The 26,882-nt window shown below is 29.3% G+C and overlaps 2 protein-coding genes, 2 long non-coding RNA genes and 1 pseudogene across 6 annotated transcripts; 4 read left to right on the top strand and 1 right to left on the bottom strand.

Annotated features, from left to right (window-relative positions):
• Positions 1–1,423: 1,423 nt before the first annotated feature.
• LOC123918819 (F-box protein At1g61340-like) lies at positions 1,424–2,747 on the top strand. Its single transcript, XM_045970971.1, has 3 exons — positions 1,424–1,890; positions 1,977–2,051; positions 2,174–2,747. Exons 1-3 carry the CDS (start codon positions 1,696–1,698, stop codon positions 2,363–2,365), a joined length of 462 nt encoding a protein of 153 aa, XP_045826927.1. The 5' UTR covers positions 1,424–1,695; the 3' UTR covers positions 2,366–2,747.
• Positions 2,748–8,991: 6,244 nt separating this feature from the next.
• Positions 8,992–10,583, top strand: LOC123914665 (annotated as a pseudogene).
• Positions 10,584–16,737: 6,154 nt separating this feature from the next.
• Positions 16,738–18,345, top strand: LOC123919029 (berberine bridge enzyme-like 17). Its single transcript, XM_045971251.1, has one exon. It carries the CDS (start codon positions 16,738–16,740, stop codon positions 18,343–18,345), a length of 1,608 nt encoding a protein of 535 aa, XP_045827207.1.
• Positions 18,346–20,839: 2,494 nt separating this feature from the next.
• On the top strand, positions 20,840–24,243 carry LOC123913018. 3 transcript variants are annotated; one of them, XR_006811520.1, is made up of 4 exons: positions 20,840–21,153; positions 21,414–21,490; positions 23,418–23,515; positions 23,974–24,243. It is a non-coding gene; the product is annotated as an uncharacterized LOC123913018 (long non-coding RNA). The 3 variants fall into 3 exon arrangements; XR_006811519.1 differs by having other exon boundaries at positions 20,841–21,153; positions 21,425–21,490; XR_006811518.1 differs by lacking the exon at positions 20,840–21,153 and having other exon boundaries at positions 21,187–21,490.
• LOC123913019 lies at positions 21,910–23,978 on the bottom strand. The gene is made up of 4 exons (XR_006811521.1): positions 23,782–23,978; positions 23,607–23,675; positions 22,607–22,742; positions 21,910–22,279 (listed from the first exon to the last, which is right to left on the bottom strand). It is a non-coding gene; the product is annotated as an uncharacterized LOC123913019 (long non-coding RNA).
• Positions 24,244–26,882: the final 2,639 nt, after the last annotated feature.

Genomic DNA, 26,882 nt, shown 5'->3' with positions numbered 1-26,882 from the left:
CCACATTTGCTTTGCTTAGCAACGAGGAACCTATTGTGAGTATTGTCGACTTTCTCACACAGATTCAATAACTTTTCATTAACCAGCCATAAAAAAGAAAACAAAAAATATCTAAAAAGACTAAAAAGCCCTCACATGGATTAGAACAAACAAACAAGCACCAAGACAGCCGTCAGCCGCCTACTTGGAAATCTCCGTCAAACCATGAAGACTCATCGTGGGGCCCACATCCATGTTTCTTTACTATTTCCAGTTTCCACCGTCATGCCACACGTTTTGACCCAAAAAGTTAAAGTAAGTAACCAACATAGAGATTCCTTGGTATGATCCAGTGCAGCGTCACTCCACGATATTAAACATGTCCACATACACAGAACGTGTTCCAGAAGTAACCGACATTGCCGACCAAGCACCACGTCATCATCCACTTGCACATTCATCTTCTCCTATTTCGCCACGTGTTTACTCACAACGGCTAGTTTTTTTGTCTTTCTCTCCACTCCCATTTTTTTAACCGCCATTTTGTTGATATTTTGTCTGGAAGCTTCCCGTAATTTCCTCATTTCTCACGCGGTTTTTGCTGTCCTTACTTTACCACACCTTTTACTTAGCACACCCTAGTTTAAATTTTAAATTTTAACATAATTGGTAAAAAAATTTAGTAGTAATATTTAGTCAAAAATTAGTCCAAAAAAATGTTTAGTCAAAAATTTTGTTGAATAAAATGAATATAAATTTCACACCAATCAACCTTTTAAAAAAATGTCAGCAAAATAAAAGTGAATTAAATTAGTAAAGAATGAATTATCTTAAAAAAAATGTGAATTCAACTCTTTTTAGCGATGTCATGTAAGGATATAAATCGTGACGATATATGAATATTCTTAAAAGCACATTAAAGCTAGTCGTGTCTATTAAACTCAGTTCACGTAATTTTTTTTCCTGTATTAGAATATACAAATTTAATAGAATACTTATAAGTTAAGTAAAAAATGTAAATTAATAATAAATTAAGTCAAAATAGTAAATAAAATATAAAATTAAGTAAAAAAAGAATATTATAATTTTACTTGATAAATAAAGAATAGTATATTAATGATAAAGTAAGTCAAAAGTAAATTAAATATAAAATGTTGCACTTATATTATTTTTGATAGAATATATTACTATTTTAATTTTTAATCCTTGTAATTTGTTCTAAAATTTCATTGACTTAAAAACGGTGGGATTTTAATCCTTAAAATTTTCATTTTAAATTTTCATTGTTTTAAAGTGGAGGGATTTTAATCCTTAAACTTTTCATTTTAAATTTCATTGATTTTTAAAGTGGAGGGGTGTTAAAATATTTAAAATTTTAATCAAAATCCCAAAACTTAATTTAGTGGGTTTCCACCTCTATATAAATAGGTCTTGTTTCCCCCCATTGGAACCTCAAATATCACCTTTTAATTTAAAACTTCTCATTTTAACGCCTTCCCCAACAAAAAACCACAAATAGTAACCACCATTCTTCACCCTGTTTTTTGCTCCAAAAATTTCGCATCGGTTTTTTTTTTCTTTCTTTTGTCTTCAAACCAATTTCTCATAATCTCTTTTTGATTTTTAAGTTTTAACTTATTTCTAGATAGGAGAGTAAGTAAATATACTAAACTGTGAAGTTTTTCATTTCGTTGATTTTCAACAACGGTTCCAGAAATGTCTTTAGGGTTTAATAGTTACAGTTATGGCCGTGCACTTTCTAGGAAGAGGATTGTGGTTTCCATCAACGATGAAGCTTCTCATAAAATCGATTCGATTCAAGTAACGTCTTCATTGAAGAGAATGTGTAGCGGAAAATTTAATTCCATTTCTGAAAAATCTCGCCTTGAATCTCTTCCTCAAGATCTTCTTGTAAGTATTGCAATTTCATAGCCTTCAATTCTGAATCTATATTTATGATAAAAAAATTTAATTTTTTTTTTTAAAATTTTTTGCAGGTTAGGGTTTTATGTGGTGTGGATCATGATGATTTGGAACAGCTTTTTAATGTCTCTTCATCGATTAGAGAAGCAGTAAGTAATCAATTGCAAGGAAATTTTATGTTTTGATTCAATTTGTGATTTTTTAATTTTTTTTTGAATTGATTTGATTGAGTTAGGTTTGTAATAATTTTTGGGGGTTTTTGATTTTGTAGAGTGAGATTGCTAAGCAGATGCATTTTGAGTTCAGTACACCAAAGAAAAACACTGTTGCTGTTCGTTCACCATTTGATATTGAAAATGGTTTTGATGAAATTGAAGCTCCAAATGCACCAATGTTGAAGAAATCTAAGCCAATATTGTGTGCTAATAAACTTGCTGGTATCTCAGTATCATTGTTTCCTTAATTTAAGGAAAAACCAATGATGAGAACTTGAGAAGCAACAATTCATGATGGAATAGTTGTGTTGTTTCTCTTGTTTTGGTTTTTGATGAGTAAATAGATTGCTCCTGTTGTTCTTGTATATTGAAAACCATACATTAGATAAGGGCTTCTTAGAGGTTTAGGATCTTCAAATCTTTCATTGAAGATTGATTTTACTTGGTTGTAATCTTTTCTGTACATCTATAGGCAGATAGAATGTGACAGAGATTCTAGTGATTTTGTTTGGAGGGGATATTATAGGCCCTTCTAGTCTGATAAATTTGAGTGTGCACTGTGTATACATACCAATTGCATACTCTCTATGCTTTGCTAATAAATTGATTAATGTTGTTTCTTCCCTTTTATGATTAAATTTGTTCATTGATTTATATTTATGTTTACTTTCATTTCAAATCTTGTGATTATAGATTCATTTTCCTTTGATGGAAGTGCTTGAAATATACAGAATGTTCATAACTTTAGGGAACATTTTCCATTTTTGACTGTAACATCTCATTGGTAGCTAATAGCCCCACTGTGAAGTAGTAACAAAATGGTCCTAAAAGTTTTAAACATGAAGACTGCAATGTAATATTCTTCCATTCCAACTATGTGGGCCATTGGAAAACTCAAATTTTTGAATGGCTAATCAATACTAGTATACTAGTAGTACTGTCTTTGTCATGATAAAGATAAGCTGCTTTCTTTATAGGATAATTAATCTTCAAAGAACAAAGGTTAGGTTAGGATAATGCTAGAACAAATGGAACCATGAATTCAAAGTCCATATTGTATAAATTTGGTCAAAAAGGAGTCTAACAATCATCGGTTCAATCAATGTCTTAAGAACTTGTGATGATAGGATGACAACCATTCTCATAGGCCCAAATCAACCACCTATTGATTAACAATCGAAGGCTTAGTAGACATGGAAATTAGCTTAGTGATATTTGATGTTTCAGACAACTTTATTTTCAATCCCTTTGAACTTAGTTGAAACCAGCTTATATTGGCTCAAAACTTTGCTTCTCTCCATTGAAATTGGGGCTACCACAAATTTATAGGACATTGATAAAAATTTACATAGAAGTGAGAACCCAATTAATTAGAGATGGAAGTATTATATCATCTCATTAACAGAAGGACATCAATTTACAAACTAAAGAAACCCCTGTTCAAAATTATATGCGCAGTCACAATTATCAATTTATGATTATTGGTTGCTAAAATTTTAAATACACCTCTTTATTCATCTGTAACGGAGGACAGAAGGCGAAGTGTTGAACAAAATGGGGAATATTTACTTACATACTTTGTACTCAAGAGCTTATTGGCACATCTCATCTCCAAATAAATGGAGCATGGAATCTGATATGGAAAATTATAAGTGAGGGCAATCCTTACTTTACAAACTGACATTTTAGGGTTGAGTTAAACACAACTTTTAATTTTAAGATATAGATGCTTCATTCTCATTCCAAAACAATAAAGTGGGAATTAGCATGTATATTAGGGATATGGATTCTATGCAGTCAGTCAATGGTGCAGTCATGCAACCAACTAATTTTTTACCATTTGATTGAAATCAAAGTGATTCATATTTAATACTATCCTCATTTTTTCTTTTCTTTTCCTTTTACGTATTCAACCTATTGAGTTTCTAATAATTAGGGGAGTATGCTGCGCACACACCACACATGGAAACATTGATGTGTTACTTGAACAAAAATATAATGGAACAAATGAAGTTATTTCAGTTAACCAAAAAGCTTAACAACATTTTTGGTATAATATATATTACTTGCCATTCCCTCGTCATTTGGCTCATTATGAATCATCCCAAGTATGTATGTACAAAATATAGTAAATAATTGATGCAATACATCTTTTATAATATAAGCTTGTATACACAAGCAATTTCTAAACCCTAATTTGCTTTTCCCGTTTCCCTCCATTTTGTCTTGCAATTTTTAATAAAAAATAATACAATTTTGTCTTGACTAGGATTTGAACCCACAACCCTTCAGTGCAAGGCAATATTCTCAACCACTATGTCAAGTATACAAATTGTGATTAAAATTATGATCAATAATTGATAAACACCATCAATAATTTCCTTTATATTTATTTCCTTTATATTTATTAGCATTCCTTTTTTTTTACGTGTTTGCATCATCAATGATTAAATGTATTCTATATATATATTGGTTGTCCTTTTGTATTCTATACAATTTAGAGAATAATTATCATGTGAGATTTGGAAAGTTATTATCACGTGTAATTTGAAAAGTTATTATCAAACTCAATTCTGCTAAATCAATTTTTTTTGCAATACAACCAAACACAATCATAGTCATGTCACTAATCACATTCATTATTTTGATTTTAACATTGCAGATTTAATATTAACCGATAATCAATTGATACAATATGCACTATCAGACCAATTGTGATTTAAATTATGTCCACAAAGTGTTAAGCTCCATCAACTTTCATAGGAAAGATTTCATACGACAATTAAACATCATCAATTTTCATTGCACAATTTAAACAATTAAAAACCAATAATAATCTCTTATATTATAAGCTTGCTAACATAAGCTAACCCTAAACCAAATTTTTTCCCCTCTCATTTTCTCTTTCTTTTTATTTGCAGCTTTATATTAAAAAAATACAGATTTGTCATCGAACCTGCATCCCTTACTTACAATAAAATCTTTCAACCGCTAAAACATGTGCTTCAATTATGAAAGAATTTAAGAATCCTAATATGTTAACCCCGTTCTCAATCAATTTGAATGGCGGAATTAATCACAATTTTTATTTATTTATGGATGTCTACTTAAGTTTATGTTCTTGATTATGTCTTTAATTTTATTTTAACCTTTAATTATCATCAATTTTTTAACTTTTAGTTATCAGCAATTTTTTTTAATAAGTAAACAAAACGATGAGGTTCCAAAATTATATAAAAAATATATAAAATATAAAATAAACACATAAATAAATATAGCATACTTAGTCTATGAAATTCCCTATAATACTCTTATTGAAAATGCTTTTAAAATTATTGTATTTTATTTTTTATTGTTACATATTACACCTAATACCGCATGGGTCAAAGTTCTAGTTTGTTTAAAAAAGAGTAAAATTGATGCAATACATTGTACAAAATAATCATATTAGATTAACTTTTTAAATTTATTGAATAACTAATGTCTCTGGTATCCATGAATCTAATGGATGAATGGATATCTCAACTGATTTGAGCTGAGAGTTAGAGGAGTTAAAAGTTCAAACCTGATAAAAGAGAAAATACTAACTTAATAATAGCTAATTATTAAGATTGATCGTTTTAATAAAAAAATTCAATTAACCTAAAAAATAAAATAAAAAAATTTATAAAGATTTGCCATTTAAAAAAAATAAAATAACGAACCTATTTTTCTTCTTCTTATAACTAGGATAAGAAGGAGTACTTAAAATCTTAATGGTTTGGGATTTAGAACCTAAATATCATTTTAATGAAGCTCTTAGTTAAACAAGGATGAAGAGTTCTAAGTCTAATTAACCCAAATTATCTTATTGCTAAATATCCCAAGTTATATGTTTCAATATCTCTCATCTTATCTCTCTTCCATCAAATTAAGAATCTATAAACTTAAAACCCATTATCTCTTATGATTATTTTTCTTTCCGCCCCGTGTTTATTTTCTATCCCATTTTTTCATTTTTGTCTCTGGTAAAAATTTCGAAATGTGTTTTCCGAAATTTTTTTAGTTCAAATTTGCAAAAATATCGGAAAACACATTCCGAAGTTTTTTTCAAAGCAAAAAAAAATTCGGAAAATGCATTCCGAAATATTTATTCAAGGTCAAAAGTGAAAATGCAGAGAGTAGAAAAGAAACATAAGGAATGAGATGAGAAAAATTCATCTCTTATTCCTTCAGTCTCATATATATCAAAAATTTACTTTTTAAATTAGTAAAAAATGTATATAGTGTATAATATTGACAAAATATTTTTTTTTAATGAATCTAAAAAAGTTAATTTTTACTTATATATACGAGATCGGAGAGCAGGCTCAGCCAAGATACAACCGCAACAAGATTTGTGGCAGCAGACCTCTAAAATATGAAGGCCTAAAAATTAATAATTACAACTTACAAGATTTGTGGCAGCAGACCTCTAAAATATGAAGGCCTAAAAATTAATAATTACAACTTACAAGGTAGTAGAATTAGTAAAATAGGGGTGTAAAACTTAATATATTGCTGTAAAATATAATTGTCCAACTGTCAGGCCTAGTCTTTCTAAAAAAAGTTTAATATATTGCAGCAAAATATAAAAGCCTAATTATCAAATTACAAGAAAGACTAAATGACTTAGCATTGATAGCAATCAAGAATGATCTCTTGGGGAACGTATAATATGAAGACTTAATTGATAAATTTGCTTCGAGGTGAAGTTTGTCAAACGACAAGTAAATAGTGTTGCTCATACATTAGCCAGGGCAGCCAATTCTAGGACTAGTTGTTGTATCTTGGAATAGATACCTACTTGTATTCATAATATATTGATTAATAAAATGCATTGAGTTTCTTTTGTCAAAAAAAATTGATTAGTTTGCTTCAAAAAAATGTTAGAAGAATGACTCGTCTAATGAAACCCATTACAAAAATTATACAAAAATCAAAATCGACAAGGGAGTTAATTTTCGTATGTTTTGTCCTAGGTGCCTAACCTGAGAATATAACGATCATTGTTTTAGTTTCAAATAAGCATAAAATGATTAAGGTATCAACTCCCATAAGAATCTAACAATGATAGAGTTATGGTTATTACAGCCTTATAGGATACCAGCTCCTTGTATAATTTTTTCCCCCACAACGATCATCAAGTGTGAAGTGTGAATATGAGGGAATAGGTACTATATATGCTAACTGTGTTGACGCAATAATGATATCAGCCATGCAATTTAAATGAGTGGTTAAGATTTATTAGTGACAAATTAATCATAACCGTCCGATTTAAAATTCATGGCTGTGATTTAAAAAAAGCGAGAAACTGTATTTCACTTGTGAGACTGCTCAAGGGTGTACGTGAGCCGAATTGAATTGTGTTTAGCCAAAATTAAAACTCGAACCATATATTTCGGATTGGATAAATCCACTTATTTTCGAATTGAATAGTAGGTTACCCAAACTATTTTTTATTTTAAATATTAAACTATTGACTTTTATTTGATATTTGAGTTTGTCACTGTGTTAATGTAGAAAATTTATTTAAAATTAAATATTTAAATATTTCTTATATAATATTATTAAAATATAAGTGGAGTTATTGTGTTAATTATTTCTTGTAAACTTATTTATTCAATTTTTAATGTTTTAGTGACAAATAATGGTCCCGAGTATATTTTTAATAAAAAATTAGAAATTTTATTTCGAATATTTAGGGTAATTTAGTAAGTTTGATACTAATTAACTTTATTATATTATTATTAATGGTTAGTAGTAAACTTTGTAGTAATATTGTTTATATTTCGTTTATAAAAAGAAATTGTTTACTTTTTTTAATGAAAAATATTGTTTATGTTTCTTTTTATATTAGTAAAAAAATGTTTATTTTTTAGAGTATTTTTTTATTTCTATATTTTTATTTTTATGCGGTTTCTTCTTATTTTTTTAATTGTTTTTTTCCCAATTTTTATTTTTATGTATAGATTGTTATGTTTTGTTCCTATTTATAATCTATTTTGTTCGTATATTTAGCGTATCATCTTTCTTTATATATATTTTAAATTATAATGAAGGATATAAAACTTGCAACATGATTAAAAATAATAAGGATAAATTAGTAACTTTGGTGGTAATCGATTTTAATATATTAGTAATAGATGACTAATAGTTAAACAAACCTACCACCACCACCACCACCACCACCACCACCACCACCACCACCACCACCACCACCACCACCACCACCACCACCACCACCGATCACTAGTAAATCAACAAATTAATTAGTGGTTTTAGTAAGATCAAGATGATATATAGTATTATTTTTTGACGCAATGATATATAGTATTATTAGAGAAAAGTTAACTTGAGAACTTATGAAACCTATATATTTGGAAAGATCAAGATGATATATAGTAAATCAACAAATTGATTCTTTTGTTGGAGTTTAATTACTAAATTTTCGGATTTTATTTTTAAATTTTAGAATTTTAGTAGATAAAAAGGAGTCAACAACAAAGAGCAAAAAGAAAAGAGAAAAGTTTTTAACAAAAAAAGAAAAGAGAAAACTCAACAAGAAGACTTTGACTATAAATTAATATTTTGCTTCCTTCATTAAAATTTGTTGATCTTTAAACACTTGTTGTATTATATATACTAATTTTTCATATTGTATTTCCTATAAGTTTCAAATCTTGGACTGACATTTTTCACTCCATTAATAGATATTTTTTTAAATTATGAACATATAAAAATAATAATAAAACTCATAGTTAAAAAAGTAAAAAGTTACATCAACATATATATACAATATACGAAGAAAGAGAGGCACAACAAATGTAACAACTCACATTTTTATACTTATACCATGACAACATTGAGGAAATTGTCTCTTCTCTTGATAACCTTAACAATTGTCTTGTCTATTTCAACAACATCACAATCTATCATTCAAAATTTTCTCAATCCTTGATTTCTCCTACCTCTGATGTCATTTACACACAAAATAACACCTCATTCTTAACTATCCTCAACAAGAAGATACATAACAAGAGATTTAAGACAGCAACAACACCGAAACCTTTGGCAATTATAACTGCAAAAGAAAGTTCCCATGTTCAAGTAACACTTAAATGTGCCAAAAGTACCAACATTCAGATTAGAATTCGAAGCGGCGGCCACGACTATGAAGGTTCCTCATATGTATCAGATGTGCCTTTTGTTATAATTGACTTGCTTCATCTCAATTCAGTTGATGTCAATTTACAAGAAGAAACTGCATGGGTTGAATCAGGTGCAACAATTGGTAAGATTTATTATACCATCGCAAAGAAAAACAATTCTCTTGCATTTCCTATAGGGGTCTGTTTTTCTGTGGGTGCGGGTGGTCATTTTTCTGGTGGCGGATATGGAAATTTGATGAGGAAATTTGGTCTTTCTATTGATAATATTATTGACGCAAAAATTGTTGATGTCAATGGTAATATACTTGATAGAAAATCAATGGGAGAAGATCTTTTTTGGGCTATAAGAGGTGGTGGTGGTGCTAGTTTTGGTGTTATTCTTTCATGGAAACTTAAATTGGTTCAAGTAACTCCACAAGTTACTGTTTTCAATGTAAAAAGGAATGTGAGTGATGGTGCAACTGATGTTGTTTATAAATGGCAACTAATTGCACCAAAATTGCATAAAGATCTTTTCATTAGGGCGCAACCTAATGTTGTTCAAATTGAGCAAGGAGGTAAAAAGACAGTGCAAGTTAGTTTCATTGGACAATTTTTGGGGTCAGTTGAAAAGCTTTTACCATTGGTGAGTGAGAGTTTTCCTGAATTGGGTTTGAAAAAAAGTGAGTGCATTTCTATGCCTTGGCTTAATTCCACTCTTTTTTGGTATGATTTGCCAATTGGTACTCCTCTTGAAACATTGTTGGATGCACCAAAAGATCCCCAACCAAATTACTTAAAATTTAAATCAGATTATGTGAAGAAACCTATTCCGAAAGAAGGTATAGAATCTATTTGGAAATTGATGATTGAGGGTGAGACTTTGCATATGCAATGGAATCCTTACGGTGGAAGGATGGAAGAGATATTGTCATCAGAAACACCGTTTCCTCATAGAGCAGGGAACTTGTTCTTGATTCAGTACATTAATACTTGGATTGAACAATCTCCTGAAGCTATTGATCGTCATGTGAATTTTTCAAGGTTGTTTTACAAATTCATGACGCCTTATGTTTCAAATTCTCCGAGGGAGGCATTCCTCAATTATAGAGATGGTGATATTGGTGCCAATCATCCAACAATTGAAATTTCTAGAACTTATGGAAGCAAGTATTTTAAAGAAAATTTTGAAAGACTAGTTAATGTGAAAACTAAGGTTGATCCCGAGAATTTTTTCAGATATGAACAAAGTATACCTATTAGGTCTAAAGTCAAATATAGTGTGATATTTAAATAAATAAAAAGTATACGACAAAGCTTTTGTGTGGACACACTGAGTTAGATCTATACCCCCAGTTTTTGTAATATTTTTATTTTCTACTTTTTAATAATAATATGAACTATAGGTAGATGACACAGAAAGATAGAGATGTCTGCCCTTACCTTGATTTCTAAATACTCTTAATTTATCAAAAGATGAAAAATCTTATTAAATTACATATACCATTTTAGGTTCTTTATTCCTATTCTCTATTTCTTATAGAAGATGTTAACTTACTCCCACCTGAACATATGTAGGACGTAGATTAACAAGTCCACTCCCACTACTTATAAAAAAAAAAAAGCCCACTCCCACTACATTTTTACTAAAAACTCAACTTCTATTATTTTGAACTAGCTAGACATACATAAATGATTTTCTTAATTTCCACAATTATTGATTGAGCCATTGAAGCGTTGTAGTCCGATTAGCCGTTTGTTGGCCTAACGACGGGTGAACCAAATTTTTACAATAAAAAAAACTTCAGTTTTTAGAAACCAAATTATTTTATGAGTTAGAGGGGTGAAAAAGAAACATGAGGACCTAATGAGAAGCCATCATTAGGCATACCGCATACAACAAGTAATTACAAGGTAGAACCAATATGGGCCTCACAGCTTGCTAAGCAAGTAACACGGACAAGGCCCAATAGAAAACACTAAGACGCTTTCCCTCCCGACCTTCCGTGATTCTTTTATACCCCCAATATTACAATTTTGCCATTGCAGAAAATTCGGTTCGTAGAAACCGAATTTTTTTTAGTGCAAATTCAGAGTAAATTTCGGTTTTTAGAAAACCGAAATTTGTTTTCAAGGCAAAAAAAACTTCAGTTTCTACAAACCGAAGTTTTTTCAAGGGTAAAATTGAAAATTCAGGGGATATAAAAGAAACACGGGGGGTCGGGAGAGAAAACATCAAACACTAAAACCAGCTTGATCTAACAAAAAAAAGTTTATTTTCTTTATTTTTTCTCTGAACACATTGAAGCTAATTTCTTGTTGAGATTTACTTTTCGCGTCTCCCGAATCTCACACGCACCCTCTGGCATTCTAAATTTACCTCCTCGTTATTTAGAATGCGAGTCACAATATTTTTTACTCAAATCCAACGTCTGCACCCCCCTAATGAAAAATATCATGAAAATAGAGTTCGTATTCTAGAATGCGAACTCTTTTTTTCATTCAGGGGGACAGACGTTGAGTTTGAGTAAAAAATATTGACTCACTACTTAGAGTGGGAACAATACTTGCATCCTTAGTCTCTAATATAGTTCATATACATAAATTATTGAATGAACTTTAAAAATGAATTTTACTTATAATATTTTAGATATGGAGTACATGTATAAGACATTATTTATATATTATGAAATATATATAGCGTATTAAAGTCCTTAGAATAAATGGTTCGTTCAATATAACATCAAACATGATTTGATCGTGAAACCCTATTGTACATTAGAACACTATTATTAAAGTATCCATATACTAAGTATTTTAAAAAAAAGAGTATCCATAGTCAAATTGTACCACAAAGTATTATAATCGTTTTTTTTAAGTAGCCTAAGTATTATAATTATTTTTTGGGACAACAATAATAGGGAGATATTATCACCAAAAAAATAAAAAATAATAGGGAGATATAAAAATGAGGTGGATGATTTAGAGAGTGAAGTTGATCATCTCTTAAGCAAGTGATAATGAGATCGATTTTTTTTTTTTTTGTACAAAAGAGGGCCAAAGACCCATATGAGTTTGATATCTAACTCTTGTGCATAAATAAAATTCGGCACAACGGAAATTAGTCACATTTGTACGTATAACATGGTAACCTAAAAATTTAATGAATTCTTCAATTAATTTTTTATAATGTTTTTTACATTATAAATTAAAGACTTAAATGCAGTTTTGACCCCTAAGTTTCACAATTGCTTTATTTTGGCCCCTCACATTTCAATAGCTTGATTTTAACCCCCTAAGTTTCACACTTGCTTGATTTTAGCCCTCCAAGTTTCAATTGCTCGATTTTGCCCCCCCAAGTTTACCCCCTTTTGCATTTGCTAGCCCCCGTTGATTTTTTTGACTAAAAATTGCTTATGTGACATTTTTTAAAAAATTAAAAATATGTTTTAAATAAAAAAATAATAATATTTGCTTTTATAAAAATGTATTAAAAATTGTTTTTTTTTAATAAAAGGATTAATAATTATTTTTTATTTAAAAAAAAGTTTACAAAGTTTTTTAAAAATAGTTCATAAAATGTTTTTTTTTACTTTTTTATATAACAAAATTATTTTATAAACTACATATAATAAAAAAAAAAAATTATAATTTAGTTTTTAAAAAACAATTTGTAATTTATTTATTTATTTTTAAAATGCCACATAACCAATTTTTAATCAAAATATTCAACGGTGCTAGCAAATGCAAAAGGGGGTAAACTTGGGGGGCCAAAATCGAGCAATTAAAACTTGGAGGGCTAAAATCGAGCAATTGTGAAACTTAGGGGATTAAAATCAAGCAATTGAAATGTAGGGGGGCCCAAATCAAGCAATTGTGAAACTTGGGGGGCCAAAACTGCATTTAAGCGCCTAAATTAAATTGTTTTGATAGTTTCCACTTTTTCCATAATTTATTCGTTTAATTAAATATAAATATACTAAGATACTTCGTCTAGTCCTTTTTATAAGAGGCACTCATCTTTCTAGATTCATTAAATAATTAATGTGTAATGCATTATTTAATAAATTAGATACGTTAATCTAATCTATATAAGAAAGTTGATTGTTCTGGAAAACTCACAAATAACCTTGCTTTAAATGCTGACATGTGTCTAAAGTAAGAGTATTTGGTGTCCAAAATTTGTGTAACTAAAGTAATATTTCTGCAAACCGAGCCATATTGTGAGCCAACCAAGCCATTTTGTAAACTTGTGAGAGAAAAAGTTACTTTTTGGCAAGTAGGGATGGCAAAAAAACCCAAACCCGAGAGACTTATCCGAACTCAAACCCAAGTCAACGGGCGAAACCCGATTTGACTGGGTTTGGGTGACACCCGATAATATGGGTGTGGGTTTGATATCAGTCAAACCCACACCCGAAACCCATACACCTACCCGAAATATTTTATAATTACCTAATTACCCCCATAGTCTCTCCTTCAATTTCCTTGGAAGACCTTAAATTTTAGTTGTAATTTAATTTCTTGAAAGTCTATGTTGTAATTTCTTGAAAGTCTATGTTTGAATTTCCTTGGAAGACCTTAATTTTAGTTGTAATTTAATTCAAAGTATATGTTGGAATTTAATTTCTTAAATTTGCAAATTATTTTCAAATGTGTTGCGGGTTTGGGTGGAAAAAACCCGAACCCAATGGGTGTGGGCGTGGGTGTTGTTTTGCCACCCGAACAACATTTGAGTTTGAGTTTGAGTGATGATTTCGGGTGTGGGTTTGGTAAGTGTCAAACCCGCACCCATGGGCGCCCGTTGCCATCCCTATTGGCAAGTCATGGTTACATGGAAACAAATTTGGTTGCTTTTGAAATCAAGTCATTTTTTATGCCAAAAATTAAATGCATTTGTCACATGTCATTGTCATCTTTTCAACTTTGTCATACACTTATCCAATGGATCATACTCATATTCAATTCTTTATTTTCCCACCAAAGAATAACTTTAAATTTGAATAACAAATTTCATGAATTATATTCTTTATTACTTCTCATTTCTCTCTCATTTTATACATTTTTTTTTTGGAATATAATATAATCTATACATTTACATGGGATAAATTCTAACTGATATAAATTTTAACTATCATATACGGGACAAATTATCACTGATAAAAATTTTAAAAAAATTGTCATATATGAGACTAATTTTAACTATTTGTTTTTTCAAAAAAAACTATTTTACACGGTATAAGTTATAACTGACATAAATTTTAACTATCATATAATGTTTAAAAAATCACTGATAAAAATTTAAAAATAATTATCAAATGTGTTCAAAAAAACTATTTTACACGGGATAAGTTATAACTGACATAAATTTCTAAATAACCATCATATACGTGACAAATTATCACTGATAAAAATTTCAAAACAATTATCATATGTGAGACAAATATTAACTAATTTTTTTTTTCAAAAAAAACTATTTTACACGGGATAAATTATAACTGACATAAATTTTAACTACCATATACTGAATAACTTTAATATGAAAATTTACATTAATCTATACTTAAATAATTATAATGTACTAAATAAATCAAACATTGTTGTACCGAAAAAAAAAAAATCAAAAACTGGATAAAATATGCTATCAGATACAAGACAAATTATAACTGATAAAAAATTCAAAATAATTATCATATATACTAATTAAATCATACGTGGAAAAAAAATACAAATATTGATTCAAATACGAAAAAAAGTATTTATAAGTACAAAATATATACATTGGTAAAAAAATATGCTTTCACATATGAGATAAATTATAACTTATAAAAATCTTAAAATTGCTATTATATATACTTAATAAATCATTAAATATTAATAAAAATCTTCTGTTTTTTTTAAATGATTATCATAATGCAATATTTTATTTTCTTAATTTTAATTAGCAAAATGTAACTTAAAAAAATATCGGTGTAACTTTACGACCCGTGCGATAGCACGGGTCTATTACTAAATGTTTAATAAATCTAGAAACTAGAAATGTGTAATGCCTCTTATAAAAAAGACCGTAGAGACTTGACAAAAAAAGACTAGAGAGCATAATATAATAGAATCATTGAAGTATATTTCAAAAGCAATAAATACTCCTTAAAGTATTTGAAAATGTCATAATTTGTGCTAAAGAAATTGATTTTGAAATGAATATAGAACCTAAGTTTCGTGAAAAACGTATTATTCATAAAAAGAAAAAATTTGATGAGTTTGTTGACAATGATTTTTTTTTTTTTTTTTGACAATGAAGTTTTAGAATCTTCAGAAGAATCATTTAAATCTGACTATTTTATTGTACATATTTGATTAAACAATTGTTTCATTTTAAAGTAGATTTGAACAATTTATAATATATCAAGATATTTTTGTTTGTCTACTTAGTATTGAAAAATTAAACTCTACCAAAACAAAAAAAAAGTATTGAGAAATTAAAGTCATTAAAAATTTAAAAGAATCTTATCTTAACCTTGAATGTTTTATAACTCAATGACAGCTTTGATATTGATGGATTGGACTTATTTTTAGAATTGAAATTTTTAAGAGAAATTAAACTAGCTGAAAAATAAACAACCTGAAATCCTCCCCTCCAAAAAAACCCTTGATTTTTCTTATTATTCTGTCTTTCAAACTTTTTTCCACACTTTTATTTTTAAATGGTGAGTTTTTTTTTTTTGACGCAAATGGTGAGTTAGATTTATAAAAACCTAAATTGTTTTTATTTTTTCAATTTTTTTTAAATACTTAATCATATTTTTTAAAAAGTCACACCATTAAAAAACGGACCAAAATAAGTATTACACGAATACAATTTGCATATTTACTTTAATTTTAAATTTTTGGTGATAGATTATTTTGTTGGAGTTTATTTACTAAATTTTTGGATTCTATTTTTTAATTATAGAATTTTAGTAGACAAAAAAATTGAACAACAAAGAACAAAAACAAAAGGAAAAAGTCAACAATAAGATTTGACTATAAATTAATATTTTACTTCCTTCATCAAAATTTGTTGGATTTTATATGCTAATTTTCCATATTGTATTTTCTGATAGTTTCAAATCTTGGACTGATATTATTCACTCTATTAAAAGATATAAAATTAAATTTTTTGACATACCAAAAAAAAAAACTCATTCCTTAGAAAAGTAAAAGATACACTAATATATATATAATAGTTTCAAATCTTGGATTCACATTATTCACTCTATCAACAGATATAATATTAAATTTATGGACATACCAAGAAAAAAAACTCATTCGTTAGAAAAGTTAAAAATACATCAATATATTTATAGATAATTGTAAGAATATTATATTATATATATATGTATGTATGTAGACAAAGAAAGAGGAAGCACAACAAATGTAACAACTCACATTGTTACTTATACTTATATACAATGGCAACATTGAGGGAATTGTCTTTCCTATTGACAACCTTAACAATTGTATTGTCTATTTCAACAACAACGTCACAATCTATCATTCAAAATTTTCTCAATTGTTTTTCTCAATCATTGAATTCTCCTACCTCTGATGTCATTTACACTCCAAATAACATCTCATTCTTAACTATCCTCAACAAGAAGATACATAACAAGCGATTTAAGACAGCAACAACACCAAAACCTCTAGCAATTATAACTGCAAGAGATAGTTCTCATGTTCAAGTAACAATTAAATGTGCCAAAAGTAACAACATTCAGATTAGAATTCGAAGCGGTGGCCACGACTATGAAGGTTACTCATATGTATCAGATGTGCCTTTTGTTATAATTGACTTGCTTCATCTCAATTCAGTTGATGTCAATTTACAAGAAGAAACTGCATGGGTTGAATCAGGTGCTACACTTGGTAAGATTTATTATACCATCGGAAAAACAAGTAATTCTCTTGCTTTCCCATCTGGGGTCTGTTTTACTGTGGGGGCTGGAGGTCAATTATCTAGTGGTGGTTATGGAAATTTGATGAGAAAATTTGGTCTTTCAATTGATAATACTATTGATGCAAAAATTGTTGATGTCAATGGTAATATACTTGATAGAAAATCAATGGGAGAAGATCTTTTTTGGGCTATAAGAGGTGGTGGTGGTGCTAGTTTTGGTGTTATTCTTTCATGGAAACTTAAATTGCTTCACGTAACTCCACAAGTTACTGTTTTTAAAGTGAAAAGAAATGTGAGTGATGATGCAACTGATGTTGTTTACAAATGGCAATTAATTGCACCAAAGTTACCTAATGATCTTTTCATTAGGGTGCAACCTAATGTTGTTAAAATTGGGCAAGGGGATAAAAAGGTAGTGCAAGTTAGTTTTATTGGTCAATTTTTAGGGACAATTGAAAGACTTTTACCATTGGTGAGTGAGAGTTTCCCGGAATTGGGTTTGAAAAAAAGTGATTGTTTTTCAATGCCTTGGATTAATTCCACATTTTTTTGGTATGACAAGCCAATTGGTACTCCTCTTGAAAGTATGTTGAATGAACCAAATGATCCTCAACCAAATTATTTCAAAGGCAAATCAGATTATGTGAAGAAACCTATCCCAAAGGAAGCTATAGAGTCTATATGGAAATTGATGATTGTAGGTGAGACTTTGTATATGCAATGGAATCCTTATGGTGGTAGGATGGGAGAAATAGCACCATCAGAAACACCATTTCCTCATAGAGTAGGTAATTTGTTCTTGATTCAATACCTTAATAATTGGATTGAAGATTCTCCAGAAGCTATTGAACGTCATGTGAATTTTTCAAGGTTGTTTTACGAATTCATGACGCCTTATGTTTCAAATAATCCGAGAGAGGCATTCCTCAATTATAGAGATTCTGATATTGGTGCCAATCATCCAAGCAATGTAACGAAAATTGAAATTGCTAGAACTTATGGAAACAAGTATTTTAAAGAAAATTTTGAAAGATTAGTTAGTGTGAAAACCAAGGTTGATCCTGAGAATTTTTTCAGACATGAACAAAGTATACCCATTAGGTCATGTAAAAGTCAAATATAGTGTGAATTCCCAATAAATAAATGACATAAGACAAATTTTTATTGAATTGCATATATTATTTTAGATTATTTATTCTGGTTCTCTATTTCTTATAAGAGTTGTTAATTTATTCCCATCCAAAAACACGTAGTACTACGAAAATTAACATACCTACCACCACTATACATTTTTACTAAAAACCCATCTTCTATTATGTTGAACTAATATTTACTAATTCAGGACCAACTAATGAGATTTTAAAGTTCTGAGTCATATCGAAGTGCGGAGGACAAAGAGTCTCATCGGGAGCAGCAATATGAATATGGGCCTATTCAATTAAATTTTAGGAGTATTTTATTATCTTATTTTCTCAACTCTTCGATAGAGTTTTTAAGGAGAAAAATCCATGTAGTGGCTCTGCATCTATTACTATTCTCTAAAAGTGTAATGAAATTCCGAATTGTATTATGAATCTTATTATGAATGAATTTACTTAGTTTTGATTTTTGTAAAAAAAAAATATATTAACTAAGGTTTATTTTTGTAAATTTATTTCTACGTACACATACATAATTGTTTTCTTAATTTCCACAATTATTGGTGGAGGCGTTGTAGTCCGGTTACATAGTTGCCGTTGAACTTGGATGTCGCAAGACCATTATGGCATGTTTGGTGCACAAGATAGAGAGACAGAATATGATAAAAATATCCTATCCTACTCAAATTTCTTGTTTGGTGCACCAATTAGAAATGATAAAATAAACCTATTACTTATCTTATCCCATTGAGCCTTTGTAATTTTAATTCTTATTATAAGCAAATCATATAACTCACGTCAGCAGCCTCTTCGAATCCCGTTGAATGCATTTTATGAATTTTTTATTCATTTTTTTCCACCAGATCCATACGTGTTGCTTTGCTACATGCTAGATTGCGCAACCCATATTAATCTTCATCTGATCTGATTTTTTATTATACATAGTACCCGTGCGTCGCACGGAATTTAGAGATGATAAAAAAAAGTTACACATATTTGAATTAATGCGACAAATCAAAAAAATTGATTATGACCATACACACAAAATACATATAACGATCAACGTCGGTTGGTTATACCGTTCATGAGTGTGCCATTACTAGTTTTTAACCCGTGCTGTCGCACGGCCCACTGGATTTTTTTTAATAATGGTCCATATAAATTTAAAAAATAGTTAATAACTTTTATTTTCTAGCCCAAAAGCACAACAAACCACCACTAATATATGTGTTTAACAAATACACTTAAGAGAATGGTTATAAATTTCATAGATAGGACATGTAACCGATATCTCATAAACACCATAGTGTTAAAAAAAAAACAGCTATTATTATCCTCTTCATCAACTTAATTTTCAACAATGTCATCCTCTTCAAACAACTTTAATAACATGACTCATTAACATTTTCAACCGAGCCAAACCCAAAAATACCAATCAAAAGCTATAGCCACACAATCAAAACAGAAATAGTTTTAAAACATAGATGATGATTTTTATTTTTTGTTCCGCTAAGATTTTTTTTCTACACACATTAGAAAATGAACCAAACAATGCCATGCAGATTTCCATAAGAGTCATTCTGGACTAAATGGGTGAAGAAATAAAAGGGTAAAAGACCAAATAAATTTAGTTATAATTTATAAAGACTAAAATAATTAAAACCCAATCAGAAACTAAAACGAATAAGATAGACTTAAGTTTAAGATTTAAAAACCGATTCAAGATTCACGATAACAATTAATCAATTCGTTTTTTTAGTGTCTTTTTAAAATAGTAACACCAATTTAATAAAGTGTATTTTTGCACCTTATCTTCCTATTATACCCTTATCTTAATTTTTCTATTTTTCTGCACACACTTTTTCTTTCCAATAAATTTAATATATTATGTATAAAAAAACAAAAATTTAATATGTTATTTACAAAAAAAAACAACTTTAATTTTTCAAATATATAGCAATAATTAGTTTTATTGAAAAAAATACGAGTAATTGACAATGGATATAATTGACAAATAATACCCTTATAATATCAAAAAGGCAATTAAATAGGAACCCCGACGTTAAAAGACCATTAAAAAAACGAAGGAGTAATATTTAAATAACTTTTTAATTTTTAATAAATTTGGAGAAATATTTTTGCCGGAGGCATTTTGAAAATTAAGTGACATTAACTATAGGTTTAAATTTGTTTTTTTTTTTTACAAAAAATGGGGAAAAAATTGTATGGTTAAATTTAACAAAAATGCAATGTTAGACTTAATACTATTCACACCAGTGTTTTAGGAATACACCACTATATACAAAAGAATTGGCTCAAGCCGAATATTATTACTCACTTCAGTAACCCACAACATTCTCCTCCTATTTTATTTTCTTCATCATTCGGTAATGTGACGCTCTCCAATCTCTCCCTCTCCCTTCGTCGCCGCCGCCAGATTTCCTCTTACGACCACCGCAAGCCAATCCTCCTTTGACCAATTTTTTTTTGTTTTTTTCATCTTCTCAACTGTCTATCTATCTATCGGAACAAAATCACCAAATGAATATTCTTCTTTCTCACCTAACCATCACTGTCAAAAGCTCCATTTTTTAACATATTGGAGCTATTCCGCAGAGTTAATTACCGGATCTGTAATCCTCCTCATAAGTACTCTCTGTTGGACTGCATTATTTCACGATGTAGACACCGTTGTCGATGACCACCGTGTCGGAAGTCATCATCGCCGCCGCGAGGGTTATTTTTTACCTCATTTTTTCATATAAGATCGATGCATCATGAATCTTCCGAGGGTAAGTGTTACACCTTCATTTATATCATGCATCATGGATATCTTGTGATTCCAACAATTTTTCTTGTTAATTTTTCTACTTACCAAATTATCTTTTGATGAAACTTTTTAAATAAATCAAAGGATTTTTATTTTTATTTTTTTTGAAAAATTGCATAAAATCTTTTTTACTTCTAAATTAGTATTTAATTTTGTATATGTTGCACTATAAAACATGAAAATAATTCTGATTTTTCTTCTCTATTATTGTTTTGTTGCGAGATTCACTTAAGACGCGAAGCAAAGAATGAGTTAAAACAGTTGTAAAGCGGAGGCAGTTCAAGATTTTCTCCTCAAAGGTACTGCAAATTTAGATGCAAATCATACAATATTTTAAAAGAAAATTTTCAATATAAAAGACATAAATTTCAAAGAGAAAAGTTATCTTTTAATTTTTTCAGTTAGTTAACATTATCAAATGATTCGATATATGTCTACAATAGTTCTTTCTGAACATCTTTACATTATATGTATATGATATTATTAATTTTTATGCTGTGGTATACATTTTGGTATGTATGTGATCACAACTTTAGTGTGGAATTCCAAGGTTTATAGGTTTATGTCTTTTGAGTTAAGGGGAATGGAAGTCCATAGTTAGAAACCCTTTTTCTGATATTAATGCAAACACCAAAAGAATTTGATAACATAACTTCAACAGACCTTGGAGGTTACCTTGATTCCTTATTTTAAAATTATTTGTTTTCAAAACATAGAAGAGTTTCAAGTGTATTTATATTGGCATTTAGTGTTTATAACATATGGACTTTATATGACTTTGTAAATATATCACCAATCAAAGAATGGGGAATTTTAGAAGTATGAGAATGTCAAATGAGTGAGTAGTAAGGAGTTCAAGGATATTCGAATAAATAGTGTGCATATCTTTCTGCTCAAGTTTAAATAGTTAAGGATGTTCCCAATAATTAAGGATATTCCAATAGCCTTTGAACTTTGTTCTCTTTTACAACACTTCTTCTTTTTGTGGGTTTTAACTTCCTCTGGTCCAATACCTTATGGATTTACATCTTTCTATAGAGTAGGACAACCTTTGAAGAAGGGCTTCTTATTTTTATCTTCAAATGTACCTGCAAAATCAATTCTATAGCATGAATTATAATTTTTGAAATCAAAAATCTCCATATAAAAGGATATTTTGTTTAAAAAAATTCTGTTTTTTTGGACAGATTATATAAAAAATCTTATTTACTTCCAAATTAGGGAGGAAGTGATAACATACTTCAAGTAGTCTCATGAGAATTGCAACTGATCATGAAATGTCTATGTTAGGCCTTAGTTTTTGTCTTTCTTTTGTATTTTATAAATTGAACTTAATAGAAACTATATGTAATTAAGGGTAAATTCAATGAACTTTCTGACATTACTTAAAGTTTAGAACTAACAAAATACCATACCTGGATAAACCCTATCCTGGATACATGCAAAATGTGGGTGTAAAGTAGTAACATCAAACTTGCAAATTGACCAGATACAATGCATAATCTGATCTCTAACCTTAGCTGAGAAGAGTCTACTAACTTATAGCCCCACCTATACAACCAGAGTGTAAAGTAGTATATAAGACAAAAAAAATTCTTCAAAATTGACAACTTTAAAATAAATAAGTAATTAAATAAAACGATATTCTGTTTATAAAAAGTTGTTATCCATGTGCAATATTTCTTCTCTGTGACCCTAATATTTGCAGATGTATATGGTTAGTTCTCTATGAATTCTAATCTCATTTATGTCACTTTTTAAATGGTTTACACATGTTATTGTTGTTTCAATGTATAGAATCTGGAGATTTGGTTCTAATTAATCAAAGTTCTAAACAATAAAAAAGAGTATAAATTTGTTCATTGTATGCAATTTGTTGGAATTAGAAAGGCACAAAGTGTGTAGTTTTAAAGTAAAACTGTTTAGGATAATGACCCAAATTTACATCTCCAAAATTTGGTTTTGCTTTTCTAGTTTGAATACCAATATTCTCTCATTATCGAATTCAAAAATGCCATTTTTTGTGATATTGATTGGATTGTTGTTTTGTTTCAAAGATTGGATTCGGTTTAAGTCTCAATATCAAAAGCTATAATTTTTATTTGATGTTCAAACACCTTTTTATTGTATAAATATAAAACTAACCACCTTGAACTCTTGAAGCATATATTGAAGCTTATAGTATTGGTTAAACTAATTTTATATTTTTTATTTCGAACAATGCAGACCCAACTTTCAAGATCAGTATTTGATGTTGATAATAGCCCGAAATCTTTGCTGCTTTTAAGTGGAATAACAATGTGCCTGGTTTATATGAATTAAAGGTAATTTAAGCTTCCTATCCAATTTTAATAATCAAATATTACGACTTTATTATTAACAATGGAAGAAAACATTATGAATTGAAGTAGTTACCTTTCTTTGGGTAGTAGTGAGCCTTATTTAGAAGAGAGTTAGATTGATTGTACCACAATTTTTATGTAACTGCAATTTCATTCATTAATGACATATTCATGTAATTATGCTTTTATAGAAAAACAACAATCCAAAATAAATACCAAATTGAATTGATAGAAAAATATTGTTTTACCTTTGTGAATCACAAGCAAGATCCTTGAAAGAAGTATTACCTATAATAAAACACAGATCAAAATTAATCACAAAACCTAAGTCTCAAACAAAGTACCATAATAAATTGCACAAAGAAATAGTTCATGGCTTCATGCATGACTAAAATATTGATTGTGGATGAGATCTAATCATTTGAATTTATCATTTTCAGGCTCTAGAAATCATTGCAAAGATGTAACAAAAAAAAATCAATGCAAAGGAAGAGAATGGCAAGAGGAAATGAAGATTGGTCATTGAGTTCTCTGCCTAATGGTGAAGGAAAGAGGGCAAGAGAATTGAGTGAAATTGAAAGGAATGAAGGGCAATTTATATTGTTTAGATTTTGTACAAATAAGACCAAATTGTCCTTCTACTTGCTCTCCAAGTTTTGTATTAACATAATTTATTTATTAATTTTAAGTAATACATTGAATCTGGACAATATATGAGACTGCAAATTCAAAATTCAAAAACCATGTCCCTTTGATTGGGAGGGAAAAAATTAAACATTAGTTAAATCCTACCCAAGATAAAAGGAAAAAATAAACACCAGTTAAACCTGCACCAGTTGGGATTCAATGCATAAAGGACACAAAAAAAAGGCCAAGATACAATATTTGGGCCCCACACTTGATGCTGACGTGGCATGGCTGAATGAAATCTACAGTGCCCAAAAACCGTATTCTTTGTGTCAAGTATATAGATATCTACAAAATTCATATCGCACAAAATTTTTAAAATAATAAAAAATGTAATACATAATCAAAATTAGTGCAACAAAAAAAAAATCCACATTAAATAAAACAGTTGACCAAAGTTTTATAATTAAGTGAGTTAATAAAGCAACTCAATATGAAATAAATAAAAAAATCTAAATAATCAATTGAAATGAAAAACACAACTATCAGTAGGCGCATAAATTTTATAAAATTTAATCCATATTATTTGAATAATATATATTTTGGACTGGGCCAAGGGCTCATTCGCAAAATGGACCGGGTTACCGGATCTATATTTGACAAAGCAGACAATACAATTGACACATTCTAATTATAGACAATTACCATCCCGAAGGGATATGTACATTGTCGCACTGCCATCAGACAACAGTTGTCACAATTACAGGGGGCAGGATAATATTTTAGGTCTTAAAACCCTAATATTCTTATATAAAGATTAACAAAAGGCTACTTCAAGTATACAATATCTAGCCCTAAAAATATTTCTCACATCAAGAAAATACAACATATAAAAAAAGTAGTTCAAAGTCCCTAACACACACGCCAACAAATAAGTGTGAATTGACAGAAAATGAATTAAAAATGTAAAAGTAGGGGGAAAACCAACATAAATAAAAAAAAGAATTGCGCTAATCGTTAGTTGGTCCAGTGGTGTTTGACACTGGATTTGATAGGGAAGACCACTGTTCAGTCCCTCGCAACTGCAATCGGGAGGGGGTTGGAACCGGTTGATGTCAGAACAGATCCCGAACCAGATTAAACGGTCCAATAGGCCAGATACTGGTGGTGAAAAAAATGTGAAGACATCCCTTAATATCCAAAAATCTAGACACAGTAGGTCGGCTAAGCCTATGGAAACTCGACCAATTATTCAAGAAAACTTAGACACACGACCATTAAAAAAAAACACATTGGTTCTATTTCATTTGTCATTCTTATCACGAGACCAATTCATGTGCTGACAACTTGACTAATAAGGGATGTGATGGTGGTCGTGATTTGATTATTTATGAGCAAGTTCCTGCTCAAATTAGAATATTTTTTTTGCTGATATTGTTGGAGTTGTCACTCCTCACTTGATTAATATGTTATTTTCTTATCCAGGCTTTAGCCCTCTTTTAATCCAAAAAAGTAACATAAAGAAAAATACAAAAAACTTTAAACGAAAATTAATACAAAATACATTAAATGGTATTTCATTACAATTTAGTAGCTTATACGTATATGCGTTGACAAACTTTTGGATACACAACATTGATCGTAAAAGTTTGTGATCGATCACTATCATCTGTTATTAATATCTTTAAATCAGCTCGAGTTTTAACACGGGAAACGACAAAATAGGCTTAGGAAGATTCAAACCAAAGATAGAAAACATAATAAGAAAAAAAATTTAAATCATAGTTTTCGTAAAGCCCTAAAATACATAACTTTTGTCTAACTCTAAATTCAAAATTAAAGTCATTGCACAATAATAACAGATTAAATTAATATGTTGTTTTAAATGTATGATAGCATATATATATTCATTAAACGATCCTCCATATACTATGCATCAATTTACCATTCTATTCCTTTTTCTTCTCCTTATCCCTCAAGGTTCTCATCATATATGCATTAGTGTCTATCTTCTCAAAAAGCTTACATACTATAGGTGCACCTGTAATAAAAGAAGTAAGTCAAATATATTGTATGAAAGTTGTGAAAGTAAAGCAACAAAATGCAACATGTTTCATCCAAGATACATGCACCAGTTTTGGTGTAATAGCTCTCAAACTTCCAACACAGTTTTCTTAACTAATTCAAAATCTTATATATAATGGCAATAAAAACCATAGTTCATGTGCAGAAAATGTAACATAATCAGAGCTAATATAGTGAAAGTAAACTCAGCCCATTGTTGTAAGCCCTACACCCATTGGGTCATGCTGAAGGGCATCTGCATGATGCTACAGGGTTTGTAATGTAACAATCCTAGATTCAGCAAGATGGAAAACCAATTCTAATTGAACACACATCACATACAAACAACTATGTTTAATCAAATGACAAAATAATGTTTCTTAGTTTTCCCTCCTCAATTTAGCTTCAGAACATTTAAACTGGAGATAATATGAATAGAAAATGCTCTACTGCATTTAGTTAAGTATTTAAATGTACTTTAGTAAACAAAAAAGTCAACGTAAATCTAACTTAATCCAACAAACCACGACATTGAAACAAAATTAAGATCCTATACACTTTTAGTCCCACCTGGCCTAACATATTCATTCTCATATCAAATCTGAAAGTCCATTGTTTGAGAAAATTTCAACAAAAAAAAAGATCTCAATGTCTTTAA

The sequence above is a fragment of the Trifolium pratense genome, linkage group LG3, assembly GCF_020283565.1.
Source record: "Trifolium pratense cultivar HEN17-A07 linkage group LG3, ARS_RC_1.1, whole genome shotgun sequence".
Lineage (NCBI taxonomy): Eukaryota > Viridiplantae > Streptophyta > Magnoliopsida > Fabales > Fabaceae > Trifolium > Trifolium pratense.
The sequence above is the reverse complement of the archived record's forward strand: the minus strand, read 5'-3'. Positions and strand labels throughout refer to the sequence as shown.